This window comes from Manacus vitellinus, unplaced genomic scaffold, assembly GCF_001715985.3.
Source record: "Manacus vitellinus isolate BGI_N305 unplaced genomic scaffold, ASM171598v3 scaffold_12_pilon, whole genome shotgun sequence".
NCBI lineage: Eukaryota > Metazoa > Chordata > Aves > Passeriformes > Pipridae > Manacus > Manacus vitellinus.
Genome location: NW_021938949.1, coordinates 6,619,306 through 6,636,765, shown reverse-complemented (window position 1 = coordinate 6,636,765; position 17,460 = coordinate 6,619,306). Strand labels below are relative to the sequence as shown.

At 57.5% G+C, this 17,460-nt stretch overlaps 1 protein-coding gene across 1 annotated transcript in view; it reads right to left on the bottom strand.

Annotated features, from left to right (window-relative positions):
• RADIL (Rap associating with DIL domain) overlaps window positions 1-17,021 on the bottom strand; it is a 21,995-nt gene extending 4,974 nt beyond the window's left edge. Inside the window, 13 exon segments of the mRNA XM_029957830.1 lie at window positions 489-679; window positions 1,040-1,190; window positions 1,475-1,647; window positions 2,113-2,350; window positions 3,287-3,399; window positions 4,079-4,239; window positions 5,274-5,311; window positions 5,481-5,831; window positions 5,833-6,150; window positions 7,196-7,264; window positions 7,266-7,504; window positions 13,260-13,818; window positions 16,916-17,021. Of these exon segments, the coding sequence (XP_029813690.1) occupies window positions 489-679; window positions 1,040-1,190; window positions 1,475-1,647; window positions 2,113-2,350; window positions 3,287-3,399; window positions 4,079-4,239; window positions 5,274-5,311; window positions 5,481-5,831; window positions 5,833-6,150; window positions 7,196-7,264; window positions 7,266-7,504; window positions 13,260-13,818; window positions 16,916-16,951 (2,637 nt within the window). The 5' untranslated portion in view covers window positions 16,952-17,021.
• Between the last annotated feature and the right edge of the window lie 439 nt (window positions 17,022-17,460).

Below are 17,460 nucleotides of genomic sequence, written 5' to 3'. Positions count from 1 at the left end.
TACAGGATGGGAGAAGAGAAGGGGACCTGCTGGAGGGACATCCTCCCCATGGAGCTGGACACAAATGGCAGTTAAGTTTAGCACCCACAGCACGTATGACCCTCCCTGTGCTTTACAGGCATTAGCTAATTAGTGCTTTTATGCAAGCCTGGCTGCTGGGGACGGGCAGGGTGCAGCATAGAGAGGACAGGGAACACACAGGGAGAAGGGGAGCACTGCCTGCAGACACCTCCCTTTCCTCCCTCCTCTCCCCTAATGGGGTTGCTGGGAAGAGCCTGTTCTTCCACCTCACCTTCCCGCGCCCCCCAGGCTGGGGGATTAGCAGCACTAATCCTTCCAGCAGCTCTCCAGGAGGGCACTGCCACAGCTCTGGGCTGCAAGCAAGGGCAGCAAACCCTTGGCACTGGGCTTGGAGGGGTCTCCAGAGGGACCCAAGACCCTCCTGCCCACCCAGGAGAGGAACAGTCCCTCTGTGGGATACAGGCTACCTTTAGGGGTGCTGAGCCCGGCCCCTCGCTGGTGTGGGGGCTCTTGCTCTGCAGGCTCCAGAGGAAGTGGCGGATGTAAAGGAGGTGCCGGTAGATGTTGTCATCCAACGTCTCCACCTCCAGGTCCACTTTGAAGCCCCCACTGGGCAGGATGATGGGTGGGTGGTTGTCAAAGGACTCCAGCATCTCATCTAAAAGGCAGAGGAAGGAAGGCTAGCACTGGCCCAGGCTGCACTCTGCTCCTGCCTCCCAGCTCTCGGCCGTTTGCAGTCTCCCAGCTGGGGTCAGGGACATGGTGAGCTGCAAGCCAGCAGCATCCCTCACTCAGGACTGCAGGAAAAGCCTCATGCCCACCTGAGTGCCCTTTGCATCCTCTGCAATATCTGAATCATGGGCCTGTGCTTATTCCCAGTTGCTGCAGTTACTACAGGAGACCCAGGGAGGGGAAGGGATTCGCCTGTTTGGTTTGTACATAAAAACCTTGGAGGGAGCTTGTGGGTGACCGGAGCACGATGACCAGAGCAGCACTGAGAGCAAAGCCAGGGGCTCACCGGGCTGGAAGGTGTCTGGGCTCTCCTCCTCGCTGGGCTGCCATGCTGCGATGCAGCCCATGTCCATCACCGCCTGGCACTGGCTCAGCACCCGGTGGAGCTGTGCAGGGCTCAGCGCCGGGAACTCGGCTCGCAGGGACGGCCAGGTCATCTGAGCGAGGAGACAGAGCGTGGGGGGAGTGACAGGGGTGAGGAGCTGCTTCCTCCCGGGAGCAGGGACTCATGAGGGGCAAAGGAGGGAAAGGTCAGGGAATATGCAATGAGTCTGAGCATCCCCTCCATGCCCACCCACAGACCCACCACCCCGGGAAAGGGCAGCTGGAGGCAGGTTGCAAAAGGGACACATCAGTGTAGGGACACCCCCAAATGCCAAGTGGGGTCTCTCCTGCCCGTGCCTATCCCAATGCCAGGAGCCACGGGCTGGGCATCCCTCACCTGCACCAGCTGGGAGCCAGGCATGGCCAGCAGGTTGGCCACACTGGCGAGTTTGGCGAAGAACTGCTGGGCGAGCTGCTCAAAGCCAGCGCCGCGCAGCCAGTCCAGGAGCAGCCGCACACTCGCCCGCAGCTTCACCCCCTGAGACCAGTGGAAGCAGCTGAGAGAGGAGCCTGGGGAGGCAAAGCATCCATCAGCACACATCAGGGAACAACCCCTCAGTCCCCCCAGCCCCTGCCCAAAGTTAAGGTACCCAGCATCCCATAGCTATGATTCCTGGTGGTGGCTGGACCTCACCTGGCACTAACAGTGGGGCAGCTGTGTTAATGAGGGCTAATTAGCACCTCAGGCTGCAGCAGTTTATTAATGAGCTGCCCCTCTGAAGTGCTCTCAGCCTCCTCTGCTCAGGCTGAAAAGGGCAGGGCTCTGGCAAGGGTTGAGGATGGGGTTCAGCCTCTCCTGGGAATGGGGACCCTGGAGCCAGCAGCTGGGGCTCTGCTTGGCCTCCCCAAAACTGCTGAGACTTGCCCATCTCCAGACCCTTCCTTCCTGTACCCCCCGAGGCGGCACTGGGATGCACTGGAGGGCGTCCCACAAGGCCAGTCTCCTACGTGTTTCCCAGTTTAAGGAGGACTGACCCTTATCCAGGAGCTGGTTGAAGAGCAGGGTGTTGGAGAAGAAGAAGAGGTAGGCAAACATCTGGGAGGTGATCTCTGGGTGCACTTCATACTGGTGGAGCAGGTCCAGCACCGCCTGGTAGATGAGCACGACCCTGCGGAGCTCCTCGGGCAGCGGCGGGGCCGCCCTCCAGCTCTCCCGGCACTCACTCTGGAAGGGGTTGCACTCCAGCAGGGCAGGGAGCGACACATACAGACACTGCAGGGAGAGCAGCAAGTTCACAGCAGACTCATTTTGCTTGGTTTTTCTGTTTTTGCAAGAGACAAACATTTCTGACCCCCTCACCTCCGCCAGCCAAGCAAACCCTGCTGGTGCTGCCCCAACAAGGGGCTGCTCCTGCTCACCCCCTGCCCCCATGTGCTCCTGTGTTGTGCAGAAGTTTAAAATTTATAAAAATTTACATTGTTAAAATTAACATTATAAAAATTAACATGTTGGTTGCTTTTAGCAGTTGGAGGTGGTGGTGTGTGACAGCTCAGCTGAAAGGATCTGAAATCCGATGTGAACCAGGGCAGAGGCCGATCAGTCGGACACGAGGGTGACAGGAAAACCAGGATCAATGGGGATGATCCTCCCCTATTGCTTAAATGGGAGAGCAGTGCCTAGCACCCATCTCTGCCGGGGCTAAGGGAAGAGGAGCTTGCAGGAGAGGAAGGTGCCCCTCTGGAATGCTGCAGGAGAAGTCCCTGCATCCCCTCGCGCCGACGCCAGAGGACAGGCAGCCGTCCCGCACAGGGCAGCCTTTCTGCTGCCTCACACTGCCCGCTCTGTTCCCTGCTCCCGATGCCGCCCAGCTCTCGCGGTCCATCGGCGACGGTCCAGGGGCCCCTTTCCATCACGCCCTGAATCACACCATTATGCCGCGCTGGCCGGAGCCAAGCAGCTCTCCCCAAACACCTCCCCCGAGCCTGCACTGCAGGCAAGGAAAACACGCCGCAGTAATTCAATACTTTTCCTGGGCTGTGACCAAAAATCGGGGCACTTCAGCCCGAAGGAAAACACCTCAGAGTGATGCAACTGCCAAGGAGTAAAAGCTTGAAAAAAACCAAAACTCCTGTGCAGCCCGAGAGCTGCTGGGGATGCTCATGCTGGCCCCGTGTGACACTGCTGCCTGCCTGTGGGAGCATGTAGTACCTTGGAGATGTAGTAGACACACTGCTGGAAGGTGTACATGATCACCTCCTCCAGCACTGTCATCGCCTCCTCGCTGGCTGTGATGGTCGAGGAGAACAGAGACTCCTTGGAGCCTGTGGGGCAGAGAGGAGGATGGGGGAGCCAACCTGCAGCAGCAAGGTGCCCAAATTCCCAGGGTGGGGATTATTAGCGTTTTCAGGCTTGCACCACCACGGCATCACCTGACAGGGGCAAAGAGGCTCCTCTGGCCCCAGAGAGCACCCCCCTGCCATCCCCTGGGGCTCCCATCACTGCTGCAGCTCAGGGCTGCACTGTCTCTCCAGCACCTGCCTGGCCTACGAACACCTTAATTTGCTGCATCAACCAGAAAGGCTCTGAGGCTGATTTAATACCTTTTTCTTTGTTTTCCTTTCTCTTTTTTCTTTTGCTTGAATTAACACAGGCTCATCGGTGAGCAATTCTGAAGGGGCTGCCTGCAAATCCAGGTGCCCCCAATGGCAGCGGGAGCAGGGAGGAAGAAAGCCCCACCGAGGCACTAACCGCAGGCTGCTGAGGTGGAAAGGGGCTGCTCGGCTGTGGACACAACATAACCTGGAGCCGGGCAACACCGCGGCACCACACAGGCTCCTCCCACAGATTTCCCCAGCCCACACCGCGAGATGTCCCTGCTGATGAGGATTACGGGGGTTAACGGAGCATCTCGGGGGCACTGACCGCCGCCTGTGACTGGGGATTAGCAGGACAGAGCCCTTCCAGCCAGAAAAACAGGCAGGGTGTTGCATCCAGCCTCACCTCTGATGTCCAGCTCCTCCTCCATGCTCTGGATGTAGGTGGGTGATTTCTGCTGGACGAAGTATAGGATCTCGATGGCGTTGGCCATCCAGAAGATGATGTGCTGCAGGTCTGGGAGAAGGTCCGTGATGGTGAAGCGGGACAGGGAGGCAGGGTCCTGGCTGGGGAGACACAGAAGGTGTTACAGCTGCTGCTCCTCAGCATCCCCACTCAGACTTTTGGGAAGAAAACAGCCAGCCTGGGGCAACATCAGAGAACCTGGCATCTTCTCACCCCCAAGTCCAGCACTCCCCTTAGGAAGACCCCTCACAAGCAAAAATCTGGTGGTTCCTGCTCTGTGGAATGGCAAAGAGGACCCTGAAGGGACTGGGCTGGCCAAGGCCATCTTGCCTTTGTGGGGTGCTACTTTTGGGGGAGACTCCCCATAATACAACTGAACTGCAGTAAATACCCAAGGCTGAAGAGCAGCTCTCCCCAGGGGTATGTGCTGCCCCTGCCAGCTCTGGACGGTTAAACCCAGCTCACCCGCCCTGGGCTGTTCAAAAATAAAACAAAATAAACAAAAAGCATCTGGGAAGTTTCCCAATTGCTGAACTGCTTTTTCCTGCTATAGGAAAGGCCTGAGAAGCATCCTTGGAGTTTGTCCTAAAGAAGAGCTCAGAGAAAGCCTCAACACTTTCTCCAGATGCTGGTTTAGAGCCAGGATTTTGGAAATGGCTGGGAAGCCAGCTCATTGCACCGCTGTGATTGCCCCAGAGTGGTGTTCCCAACACTGTGACACCTTGTGCCACCATCCCAGGATGCACAAACACAATGCCAGCTCCACCAAGGGGTCTTCAGCATGAAGGGGGTGAGGCCCCCCATCAGGACCGTCCCTATTACATCCCTCAGGGATGCTGAAGCCACAAGTGCAAAGCCTTGGCCAGGTCTTGCATCAGAGAAAACCCCAGAGCTGCTGCAGGCCCTATTCCCTCCAGAGCTCGCCTGCTTTTCCAGACCCACGCGTTCCTTGCAGGCATCATAGTGAAAGGGCCGGAGAGCACAAAGCATCAGGTTTTAGTAGGAAAATTCATCATGCATCACTGCCACCAGGCTGGGAGGGTGGTTTTCCAGCCATGGATTCCCCTCACTCATGGAGGTAAAACTGGATTGAATTCTTCCCATTTTGTGTCAAAACAAGGAAGGTCACACTTACTGCTGGGACTGCTTTTCAGCCAGCTCCCGTGTCCGCTCCTGGGCAGGGAGAGAAGGGGAAATCAAAATGAGAACCAGTGTGATGGGATGGCACGAGCGTCACCCCCAGCAGCACTCACTGCCACCAGGGACCAGGCTGGAAAGCCCCTAGGAAGGGGGTCCAGCTACACCCCCACCCCACCAACACCCCATCCCACCGCTGACTGACCCACACTGTCCTCTGGATCATTTTGGCTGCTTTGAGCAGCAGCTGCCCGAAGTCTCCTGGCTCAAAGTTGGTGGCCGAGTGCTGGATGCAGAGGCAGAGCAGGAAGGCGGGTGTCAGCTTGTGGTCGTCCCCACCGGGCTCGATCAGGGTCATGATGCGCCGCAGGAGCACGTCCTCGGCCGCCGGCTCGAACTCCAGCTGCATCTTCCTGCGGGGCGTCCTGGGGCCCCCGGCGGGCGAGGGGGCCCGCTTTTTGGCAGCAGGGTCCTTCTCCTTCAGCAGGCTGCCACACGCCCCGCAGACGGGGCGGCCCTCGAGGGGCGGCGGGGTTGCAAGGGCTCGCAGCCTCAGGCAGCGTCTGCGCCGGCAGCGGCTGCGCCTTCATGGGGTCCTTGTAGAGGAGCAGGTAGTAGAGGCCGAGGGACAGGAGGTCCCCGTGCCGCAGCACCACCGTCCGGGCCACCTCGGCGAAGTTAACGGAGATGCCGGCGCCGGCGATGGGCTCCAGCACCAGCTTCTCCTCCGAGCGGTGCCGGGAAGGTCGGAGCTTCCTGATGGTGCAGTGCAGGGGCAGGATGTCGGGGGCTGACAGGCTGATGCTGGGCTTGCTCGCCTGCGTCCTCTGGCCCACCGTGTGCTGCTCGCGGTTCAGCAGGTAAACCAGGCTGTCCTGCCAAGCAGGGAGACGCAGCATGAACCGGGGAGAGGGGAGAAGGGACCCTCCTCCCTGCCATGCTGTGGGTGCTGCAGCCTCCTGCTGTCCCCGGCTGTCCCCCCACTGTCCCCAGCCATCCCTGCATGCTGCACCTTTGCATGGCAAAAAGACCTTTATTCTTCTCGCTGCCAAGCAGGACAGCAGCAACCCTGCTTTGGGCACGCTAACAAATGACATTGGCCATGCAGTAAATGGGGCTGCTTTGGGCAGAAGAAGCCCTCTCTCCCCCCCACACCCCTTCCTGCAGCTGCTTTTACTTCCCACCTTCTCCCCCCAGGACTGCAGCAATGTCTGCATCCCCCTGCCCAGGGGGGACACGGTGGGACCCCAGTCACAGCAGCCACTCCCAGCCCTGCCTTCCCCCTCTCCAGCCTGCCCGCACACCCCGAGGCAGCTCAGTAACCACCCCAGTGCCTCAGTTTCCCCAGCTGCACTAACGGGATGGCTACAGTGCCGCTGTCACCCTGATGGAAAGCTTGGAACACAGGGATACTCAACGGCACAAAGTAGCCATTAACTACAGAGCAGTCCCAGTCCTTTCCAGTTCTCCAAGTGCCTCCAGCACTGGGGAGCAGGGGCTCCCAGACGCACCGTCTCCTTGCTGCCTCTGATTCCATTTGCCACCAAGGAAGCAGCCGGACAGGGGACGGGGCAGCTCAGCCATCCCCCGCAGAACCGGCGCTCCCTTGTGCCGGGGCAGGGATGCTGCTCTGGGGGTTGCCCTGCATCCCCCTGGGGCATTGCTGGGGGGTCACAGGTGCCGGCTCTATGTCCCCCATGCTTGAGGATAGGTTGGGGACAGACTTGGGGGACAAGGCTGCAAGTCCCAAGCCCGTTTTCTAAAGGATGCTCACCCGCGCCACCACCACCTCCCGCCCTCGACCCCAGCAGCTCCGGCCATGCAAGCAGCCCCGCTGCCCGGGGGGCTTTGGGGGGTGAGAGAAAAGCGGGGGTGGGGGGTGCCGGGGGTGCGCAGGAGGCGGCGCGGGTGCTTCCATGCCTGCTGGCTGTAGCCCTGCAGGAGCAGGAGGTGCGGGGAACTGTAGAGGGAGTACCGCATGGCTGCCCGCCGCTCCGCGCCGGGCCGCCGGGCTGCCGGGCAGGGTGGAGCAGTGCCGCTGGAGCCGGGCCCCGGCCCCGCCCCGGCCCCGGCCCCGCCCGCCTCAACGCGGGGTCCCCAGGCTGGTCTCGCTGAGGCTGCGCCGCAGGGTCGGGGGGGGCCCGCGCCGAAATCAGCCGCTCGCCCGCCGCCCGCGGCCCCCCGAGCCCGGTGGCCGCTGCAGGCTCCGCGGCTTGGGCGTTTTGATGCCTGCGGGGATGGGGGGGGAGACAGAGCGGCGTTCAGCCCCCGCAGCCTCCCCAGGACCCCCCCACACACACACCGCTGCAGCACCCCGCGGCTGGAGGGATGCTGCACCTCCGAGAGGGGATGGAGCAGATGAAACCCACCCCTCCCGGCTCCGCGCACCCACCCTGGGCTGGTGTCCCCTGGTCCCTTGCCCTTCCCGAAAGGTGACACCAGGACACCAGCGCGAAGAGTTTTGTTGCCCCAATGCCACTGCCAAAAAAGAGGTGTCCTAGCCCTCCCTGGCCCCAAAACCCACTGATGGAGAAGGGGAAACTCCATAGCATCCCCCACCTGCTCTGGCCACCCTGCTGGGTTGAGGGGAGAGGAAATCTCTGCTAAAAAGACATTTCAGTCTATCTTTGCTAAAAAGAAAAAAAGGGCCTGGATGCTGCTTCCAGGCCATCAGTACTCGATGGCTAGCAGCAAGCAGGAGCAGCAGAGACACCCCCCCCAATCCCTCTGAGCATCAGCCAGGCATGGGAGCTGCAGTGGAGCCCAGCTGCAGCAGGAGCAAGCTGTAATTAACTTCTCTGAAGCATCAATTTGAGCAGAGCTGTCCGCAAGACAAACAGGAGCCGGAGTGAATGAATAGGCCTGGCTGAGCTGCCAAAGCAGCCCCTCATACGGCATCCCCAGCCCCAAGGGGGGGTCCCCGTGGGACCCCCGGTGCTGCAAGCATGGCTTGAGCTCTGCAGGAGAAAAAAGAAGTTGTTGTATCCGAAGGGTGGCTCATACCTCAGATGGGCAGTCTCCTGGGAGCAGGTCACTGGCATTCGGGGAGGACGAAGAGAGGCAAAAAAAACCTAAAGGATTTGCTTGCAGGAGCAGCAGTGCAGTGGTGTCAGTGCAGCACAGAGCCAGAGCCACTCAGGGCTCGGCCGACCAGGGAGCAGGCTTGGGCCAGCAAGATTTGGGGACAGCGGCCGGGATTTGGGGACGGCAGAGCAGAGAGCCTGGTGCCCAGGGCTGCTTAAAGGGACACTCACAAGCTCAGACCCAAAAAAAAAAATGCAATCTGCCTTATTTGGTGAGGAATGGGCTGCCAGTTCTGAAATACATTTTTTTGTTTGTTTGTTTTAAATGGAGCGCTCCTTTGCTGGGAAAATCAAAGAGTTGGGGATGGGGAGGGGTGGTGGGAGAGGGAGAAAATAGCCCCTGCTGTTTACATGCCTTGGGATTAGGGCAAGGCACAGTCAAGCCACCCCAAGCAGTCTCGTGCCCGTGTCCTTCTTAAAAAGGCACGCTCCCATCCCATCATGGCCAGCGGCACGGGACGCCTGCATCCCATGGATGCAAAATCCAGGGAGCACAACAAGCCTGCCCAAGCCATACCACTGGGGATGCCAAAGGCCACCCCAAACGTGTCTGCAGGACACCTTGGCTCCACCCAGGAGCACCATTCCCAACCCACAGGATGGAAATGGGCCAAAGGGATGAAGGATGGCTGAGGCAATGCAGATCCCAGACCCGTGGGAGCAGTGAGGAGTGGGGCCAGATCCTGGGGAGCAGCTATTGCTGGAGCTCATTGGGATGGAGCGGGGGTTGCCAGCACTGGGATCCCACTGCCTGCAGAGACATGCCATCACCAGTCCCTTATCGAGGGGAAAGGAAGCTTCTGTATTTGTGTAGGAAAAAGCTGATTTTTCACTGCCGACAGAGCCCCCGTCACAGGCTCCTGCTAACCCCGGAGCTGTGCTGGAAAGATAAACACAGCTCTTTTCCTGAGCATAACAAAGTCCCTCCATAAACTGGGTTAGGTTTTTTTAATCCTTTGGTACTGTTTTGTCCTCCCAGGCATGTGCAGGTTGTCCTGCCCAGAACTCTGCCTGAGCATCCCCATCCCCAACGCAGTGCAGCCACGGCAGAGCCAGCAGCTGCTGAATCCACATGGAGATTCGGATGGGAACAGGGTGTAAGGAGTTAAAGAGCACAGTTGCCTGTCTCAAACACTGTTAAGACCACAGAAGGAAGTTGCCATAAGTAATGCACCTGGACAAAAATGCTCACTGTGGCAAGCTACGTGAAAAGAAGCAAGTGCTCATGTGCTCATCACGGGTCAAACAAAAATCACTCCAAGTCATGGGGCATCTACAACCACCAATGACCACCCAAGCCCCCTGAATATACCTCCCTGGATACCCAGAACTTGGACTGTATAAAGGTGGTACTGTTGTCCGAGTGTCAGGCCTTGCTAAAGTTTAGGGCTTGGCATGCTTCAATGATCTCAGACCTAGGGGGAGGTTAACAAAGCTTGGGAAAAAGGATGTACCACTGATAGTGGGCACAAAGAATGCAGAATTCACAGGCCATAAGGACATTTGGCAGAACTCCCAAGATAAAGAAGAAACTAATAGAACCAACTCAGCAACTGTGCTGAATCAGCTCCGACTGGGTAAAAGGTAATTCCGACAGAGGGAGATCGTGACCATCAACTCACAGCCAGCAACCCAAGAAACCCACCAACTCAGAGCAAGAGAAAGCTTTCCCCTCTTTTCTGTTTCTTTCTATCTCTCTACCTTATATTCAGTGCTATGAGGGACTTTGGCAGAGGCATCTCTCACTAATCAGACCATATAACACAGGGCTGGATCACACCCTTAGGGAGAGCTGGGCACCCCAGGCAGGGGCAGCATCCACCAGACCCCACCAAGCTGCTCCCTCTAAGCCTGTCCTGCATCCCAGGGGAAAAACTGCCGGTTGTGGTGCCTGGGATCTTGGCTGGGATCTGCCTCTTTTTCAGCCTAGGGAAGAGGTTCACTTTTCCTAGCTGAGAAATAAATCAACAAATAACTCCGTGGGCCCCAGGAAAGAAGAAAATGCTTTGAATTTACCCAGGAGGGGCTAAGACCAGGCTAGTCCTTCCTAATGTAATTGCTCTGCAGACTCTGCAGGGATTCCTCCCTGGACGCAGTCTTGCTAAGGTATATCAAAGCCATATCCTCAAAGGCACTTGCCAGAGCATCTTTTAGTATAATAGGCTTAACTCCCAAGTTTCTGGAGGTGTGTGTGCAGTTCAGCCTCCAGCCTCTCAGGGAAGCCTCAGCCACTAGGACATGGTGCAAAATGGGGCTGTTTTGGAAGACAAATGCCACCAAGATGCCAAGTGCTGCACCTCCCTCCCAGCAGCCCCAGTTTGTGGGTGTCTTCCGCAGATTCTCCATAACTGCTGCCTCATCACTCCCAAAAGAAGCAGGACCAGGGGCAGCAGTGAGAAAGGGGTCTGCCTCGTTTGCTGCAGAGATGCTCTACCTGCTGCTAATTAGTGGCCTGAGGAGCCAGCACCGTCCTCCCCAGTGGGAAGCAGCTAATAAACTAATTAGGATAATGGGTAACTGAGCAGATAAAACTCTTAAGCTATTTGCTAACAGGTCACGGATGGATGTGGAGCCTTTCCCCCAGCCAGCAGCTCAGCAGGCAGCAATGTACCTGTGTGACCCCAGTGTTCCCAGCCACCCTGGTCCTGCTGCTCCAGTGATGCCCTGTGTGGGGAAGGGCCTACAGGTATTGCTCTGGGGATCCCACTTTGAGCTTTTCTCCTAGGGAGCTGAAAGCCTAAAGTCCCTTTGTTTTTGCACAGATGTTGTGTTTTCCACACCAGTGCCTCACCACCCCGGGTGGGCAGCTGCTGCTTGGCAAGGGGACCTCTGCCAGCTTGAGGCTGGTGGGAAGGGTGACCCTGGTGGAGGGCACTCCTGGTCAGTTCCCATTACACCAGAAGTTTTGAGGCTTTTTGGGGTGCTGGATCACATGCTGCATCACACCCTCTAATCCCTGGCAGCTTGTGGTTGGGTGGGAAAGTGTGGCCCCAGCCCCACAGTATCCCTTTAGGCTGTGCCACCAGAATGGGGTGAGACTGGTGACAGAGCCCCTGTTGCCCCCAGAAGGAAGGGCTGCAGGAGTGAGATTTTAACAGGTAAGACAAATGCAGGCTGTGTAGTCTGCAGGGCAGACAGCCTGAACGACCGTGGGTGTAGGCTTTCTGCCTCAGAAGAGCTTGGTCAGCTATGGAAAATGCCCAAAGGTTAAAAAATGGAGAGTTTCCACCGCCCCACCCAGAAGTGCTGAAACAAATGAAGTGATAACGAAAGCATAACGGGCTTATTTCCAGATCCAGAGCACGCAATGCCATCAGGAACTGCTCCTCCATCGGAAATCACCGAAGGGTGCCAATCCCAGGCCAGCTCAAGCTGCTTGTGCTGGGCAGCCCAGAGCCTGCTGCTTCCCCTGCCTGTGTGGGAGCCTTACCCTCCCCAGGGCTGCCAGCCCACCCAGATCCAGGTCACGGGCGGGAACGTTGCTTTCTGTATCCGAGGGGGAGTGATGTGACCTTGGGCTCAGGCAGGGAGCTGCCACGTGGCCCTCCCAACTGTGTGCTATAACCATGGTACTTGGCTCTTGCCCTCTCCTCTCTTCAACAGAAGCTGTTTTTAGAGTCGCTGCTCTCCAAAAGTGTTTTAGTTCTCTCTGATCCTGCCTGGAGAAAAAGCTGAAGAGCAGAGCAAAGCATCCAGCTCCCTGGCCCAGGTGCCAGCAGCAGCTGCCTCTTTCTCTCTGTGTCCCACACGCGATGAGCTGGGACCACTCCTGTGCATCCCCTCCCTGAGCAGACCCAGAAACTGGACACGTGGGGCTGGAGGGTGCCCCATCTCCCCATCAGATGCCAGGTGAAATCAGAATTGAAAATTGCAGTTAGGGAGGCTCCAGCTGCCCCTGCTCTCCCCTGGAATGCCCGTGGCTGGATTCCTTCACCTGTGTGCCTGGGCTCCTTCCAGCCTTTGTTAGGATGGGTGGGAGAGGAGCTGTGTCCCTGCTGGTGTGGGACAGGTCAGGCCATTTTTTCTGCTGCTCTGGGAGGAGAACCTTGGCTGTTGTTTGCCAAGCACCCAGGGGAATCCTGCACCATCCTCAGCTTATTTCTGACAGTAACAACCCTTTCCTACAGTCGTGAGGAACCACTCAGAGCCCATCCCAGCAAAACCCCCTGGCTGACACCTCCAGAACCTGGTCCAGACACCTCTGCCAGCAGGCCCAGCGCAGCAAGAGCATCACGCAAGTAAAAATCTGATTTTAAACCTTTCTACCCTCATCCTCCTGGGGCTTTTATCTTAGGGTGGGAGGAGGAAAACTTCATTACTCTGTGCTGGGGTCACTTATTAACCTGCTGGTTCCTAATGATGTACTTATCTGCTCCTGCCAGCCCTGGGCTCCATCAGGCACTGCCACAGGGACTCTCCTGCCCTACATTGCTCTCTCTTCATTAGCTTTTCATTTTCCTTAATTGCTCCTGCAGATTTGCCTGGGGTGTCTGGCCTGGGGGATGCCCATGGGGAGATGGGGGTGCAGGGGAGCAGGGCAGTGCTCTGCCAGGCACGAAGCTGGGGATGCCATGGTCCTGGTTCAGTGATGGGAAGAGCAGGAAGCACTGACAGTCTTGCCTGCTGCTCCCCAGCCATGAGCAGGAGTTTGGTTAACCCCTAGACTGGCTGGGGTAAATATTTGAGGTAAATCAATTTGATACCAAATTTATGCAGGAGTACTGAGTAGTGACCATGGATTAACTCAGGAGCCTTGCAGGTAAAATGTGGCCACTCTCCCACTTGCACCACCCCCTGAACCCAAACCACGTGTGAAAGCTGCTGATGTGGGGGGTGCATCTCCCACAGACAGATCAGGGGGGGTGGCAGCTCCCTCCCCCTGCCCCACACCCAGCTCTGACCTGCAGTGGTGGTGTCCACGTCCTTGGCCGCCAGCTCCTCCACCTCCGCCCTCCTGCGCAGCTCCAGCCGCCGCGAGAAGCCCTCCCTGGGCTTCCAGAGGTCCTGGATGAGCAGCGGCTTCTCGTGGTCCCCCAGGACCCTCAGCCCCTCCGTCTGCCACTGCTTCTCGGGGCCCTCGAACCTGCCGATGACGTCGCACAGGGCGTACTGCGCGGCGCTGAGCTGGCTCAGCCCGTAGCGCTCCAGGGCCTCCTTCACCAGCTCCCGCGCGCCCGAGCTGCCCGTCACCAGCACGCTCTTGTAGTTGGTGCCCGCACAGATGTTGCCCCCGAAGATTTTCAGGATGCCAGGGGCTGAGAGCTGGGTGGAGAGCTCGGCAGGGTCATCCTCACCGGCGGCTGGGGAGGCGGAGGCCGAGCTCCGGTCCTTGTAGCTCAGTGTCCGGTACAGGACTTGGGAGAAGAGCCGGCTCTGGCGCTTCAGCCGGTTCTTGGATGGTGGAGCCATGGTGGAGGAGGGCCCATAGAACATCGTGCGTGAAGCCGTCATGAAGCACAGCTGGGCAGGGAAGAGCAGAAAGGGGAAGGTCAGTGGTTTGGAGGCCAGATGTGCAGCGGGGAGGAGCGAGCAGGAACCAGCTGGAGGAGCAGCTGTCACCTCCAAGGTGGAAAGAGACAGATCAAGGGAGGGCCATTTCCCTTGTGTAACCCAAAACACCAGTGGAAAAGCTAAGCCAGGCTCCTTGGAACCAGCACAGTTGCCCCTGGATGGATTTGTCCCTGAAAACATAGCCTGGAGTGGCCCCATATTTCTCCACTGTGTGTATTAAGAGGTCCCTGTTATCCAGGTGAAATGCAGCGGGAGGAGAGCAGAGCCCAGTAGAACTTGGCAGAGCCCATCCTGGTCAAGATCCAATGCATCAGGAGTTACTTTCACTAACGAGTTTATGGAGCAATCCCATTTTTTTAGAGGTGAAACGGAAAGCTCAAGTGCAAATTCACTCACTCTGAGGTCACCGCTAAATGCTTTTGCTCAGTGAGAGGCGCAGGGTGAAAATGGGCTTTAATAAGCCTTTCTAAAAATGTCCTGACTCCGGCAAATCTCTTGGCTGTTGCTGGTTTGCGGAGGACATTCAAGCACGGGGTGCATTGCTGACAAGGCTGCCCTTGCCACATTAGCAGGGGCAGGGCTGCTCAGGGCAGCCCCGGGCACGCAGTGACCAGAGGAGTCATGGCCAAGGCCATATGATGGCTCCCAGTGCTCCTCAACCCCCAGGAATGGACTGGGAACCACGATATTCTTCTGGCTTTAGGTGGATAGTGGTCCTGCCCAGTGTCACTGCCAACATCTGGGAATGGCTTTGAAATCGCATCCCGGATGCGCCAGCACCTGGCACTTGCACGGAGCTGATAACCCACAGCTGCACTGTGACCCGCTGGCAGGGACGGTCTGGAAAGACAATCTGAGCATTCCTGATTCAGAAAGGACTGGGAATTCCCTCACCTCCAGATTTATAACATGGAGCATATGCAGAGGAGCCCCAAATGTCCCATCCACAGCTATCAGAGTGCTGGGATGCAGCAGCTGGCAGGATCCAGCTGTGCATGGCCAGGAGGACACGGGGTGCCGGCAGCTTTCCACAGCTGCAGCCCCGTCTCGCCCGGGCACAATCTTGCCTCCGAGCAAACTCAGCGCTATCAGGCAGAATGATGTCGGCCCTGGAAAGCCTCCAAACCACCATCCAATTCAGGAAAAAAGAGCGTCCCTGCTGCTAATGGAAGAGGTCACCTTCTAACCCAGAAACCACCTCCCAGCCACGCATGGAAGGCTTCTGCAGGATGTGCATGCCCCCATCCCAGGACCAGAGGCCCCGTTGAATGCTGCATATGGGGAAACTGAGGCACCAAGTGCTAAGGATGTGCCTGGGAGCTGTGTGATCCTGTGATACAGCTGCACCCCGAGTCACTCCCAGCCCCACCAGGACTGTAAAAATGCTGGGTTCTGTCCTTCTTCCCAACCTGCTGTCTCCAAAACCAACTGTCAGGGTGCTGCAGGGCAGGGAGGGGAGCTGGCAGCTGCTCCAGCCCTGGCACGTCACTGCTGCCTGAAATTAGGCTCAGCAATCAGCCTGGACAGCAGGGCTCAGTGTTTTGGTTTTTATACCTCCCCAGCCGAGCACTGGCTCCAGAGCTTCATCACAACTCGCTGGGTTCAGGTAAGGCTGTTCCTGCTCCCACCTTGCAAGTGGGGAAACTGAGGCAGGGATGAGATTAGGGCTGCTCCTCCTCCTCCAGCTGAGCCCAGAGGTGCTGCTCCCGCTGGGGACATCCCTGGGGACATCCCTTGATGTCTGCTGTGTGTCACCTCCTGGGAATGCAGGGGCAGACCCGACCTGGGGAGCAGGTCAGGGCACTGGCAGACAGTCAGGTTCAAGAACAGCTGCCCCAGGCTGTTAGCACAGCCACACCAGCCCTCATTACCATTGACCAGAAGGAAAAGTGCCCCAGTGTCCCTTGTTATCAAGGATGCAAAAGACAAAACTTTGTCATCAAATTACCAGTTTCAGCTCATGCATTTAATCTCCTCCACCCTGAAATACCTCCAGCAGAAAAGGAAACCTTTTAATATCTGCTGTTGGCAAAATCATTCCTCCAAGCTCTCATCACAGACAGAGACACCATCCTCACTGCTTGCAGGTCCCTGCCTGGTTTTGAATGTGTTATTTATAGCTCAGCTATTTTCCTGCTCTTTCTATCAAACAGAGCTCCTACAGAGTTCAGGGGCAAAGACGTTTCACTGGGAAAAAATAAGCAGCCTGGATCAGGCGAAGTTTTTCAGCATCTGGAGCAACACTGGTGTGATTTCACCAGGCTGGTCACATGAGAAATTGCAGCCTTCTCCCGAAGACAGCAGAATACACGAATACACGGTCTTAATCCCCCTGAGGACTCTAATGGACGTGATAAGACGATAATGAAATGGGCTCCTCCCACATCCGTGTGCTCAGTTACACTGGGCACCAGCGTCTCCCAGGAGGATGGAATCTGTAGTACTTGCAATCCTGCTGGGTCCTGCTGTGGGAGCAGGGATGCTCCAGCTGGACCCAGGTGCCTGGGGACAAGCCAGCAGGAGCGTCAAGTGTTGGGCACACCTTCCTGCAGGTCAGTGGGACATGTGCTCCTGGGCATCCCCAGCCCAGACAAGCCCCCTCCTCGCTGCAGGGAGCCCAGTTTCCCGGCTCTGTCACTGGAGGACACGTGCCTGCAGCCACGGAGCATGATCCAGACTTTTCAAAGAGCCCCTTTCTCCAGCCTTCAGTGACATTGTCCCTGCTAAGGACTACACAGGAATTAGTCAAAAGCCTGTGACTGCCTCCCAGCGGGATTTGTATCAGGGACCCTTCACCTCTTCACGGCCGTGCCTGACCACACCAAAACCAATTATTTCCCACAGCCAGCTCTGCCTGTACGTGCTCTGCAGAGCTGTGACAAACGCTTTCAGTATTCACATGGCCACCACGTGTCCTTCCATCACCACAACTGACTCTGCAACCGCCGGGGGCTTTCCTGCAGGCTCTGAGGTTCCTGCTGCCACAGCGGGTGAGCAGCTCCTTCCCTGTGCTCCCACCCAGTGCCCAGGTAAAGACTCCCCTTACCTTGCCATCCTTCTCACGTGCCTTTTTGCCTTCCATTCATACTCCTTCTCAAAACAACCTTTCCTGCTCGTTGTGCATCGTCCTGGGCAGGCGTCTGTCGTGTTTCTGCAAGAGGAAGAGGAGGAGCGGTCCTGGGGCTGCTCACAGACATGAGCTGTTCACAGTGTGGCGGGTTTGCAGGGCTCAGGGGTTCTGCAGGTACGCTTCCAATGTGCATCATGTTTGCACATGTTCATCCCACCACAGCCCAGAGATGGGGAAGACCAGCCCAGGCCTAAGCTCAGGCTCCATCACAGCAGGAACTCAGAAGCCTTGGGAGCTGAGACAGAGCAAACCCAGCTATGGTGATGCCCACCAACAGCATCTTGCCCATTGCAGACAGCCAGGAAGAGAACAGCTGTATGAAAAGAAATGCTATGCCAAAGGAGAAGAGGATGAGATGGGACCAACAACAGCCCCGTGACGTTTATTTCCCTCTCCCAAGCACATGTGTCCCCAGGGACGCCAGGCTGGGTGACCTCTCTGACCCTTGGGTAGACAAGTCC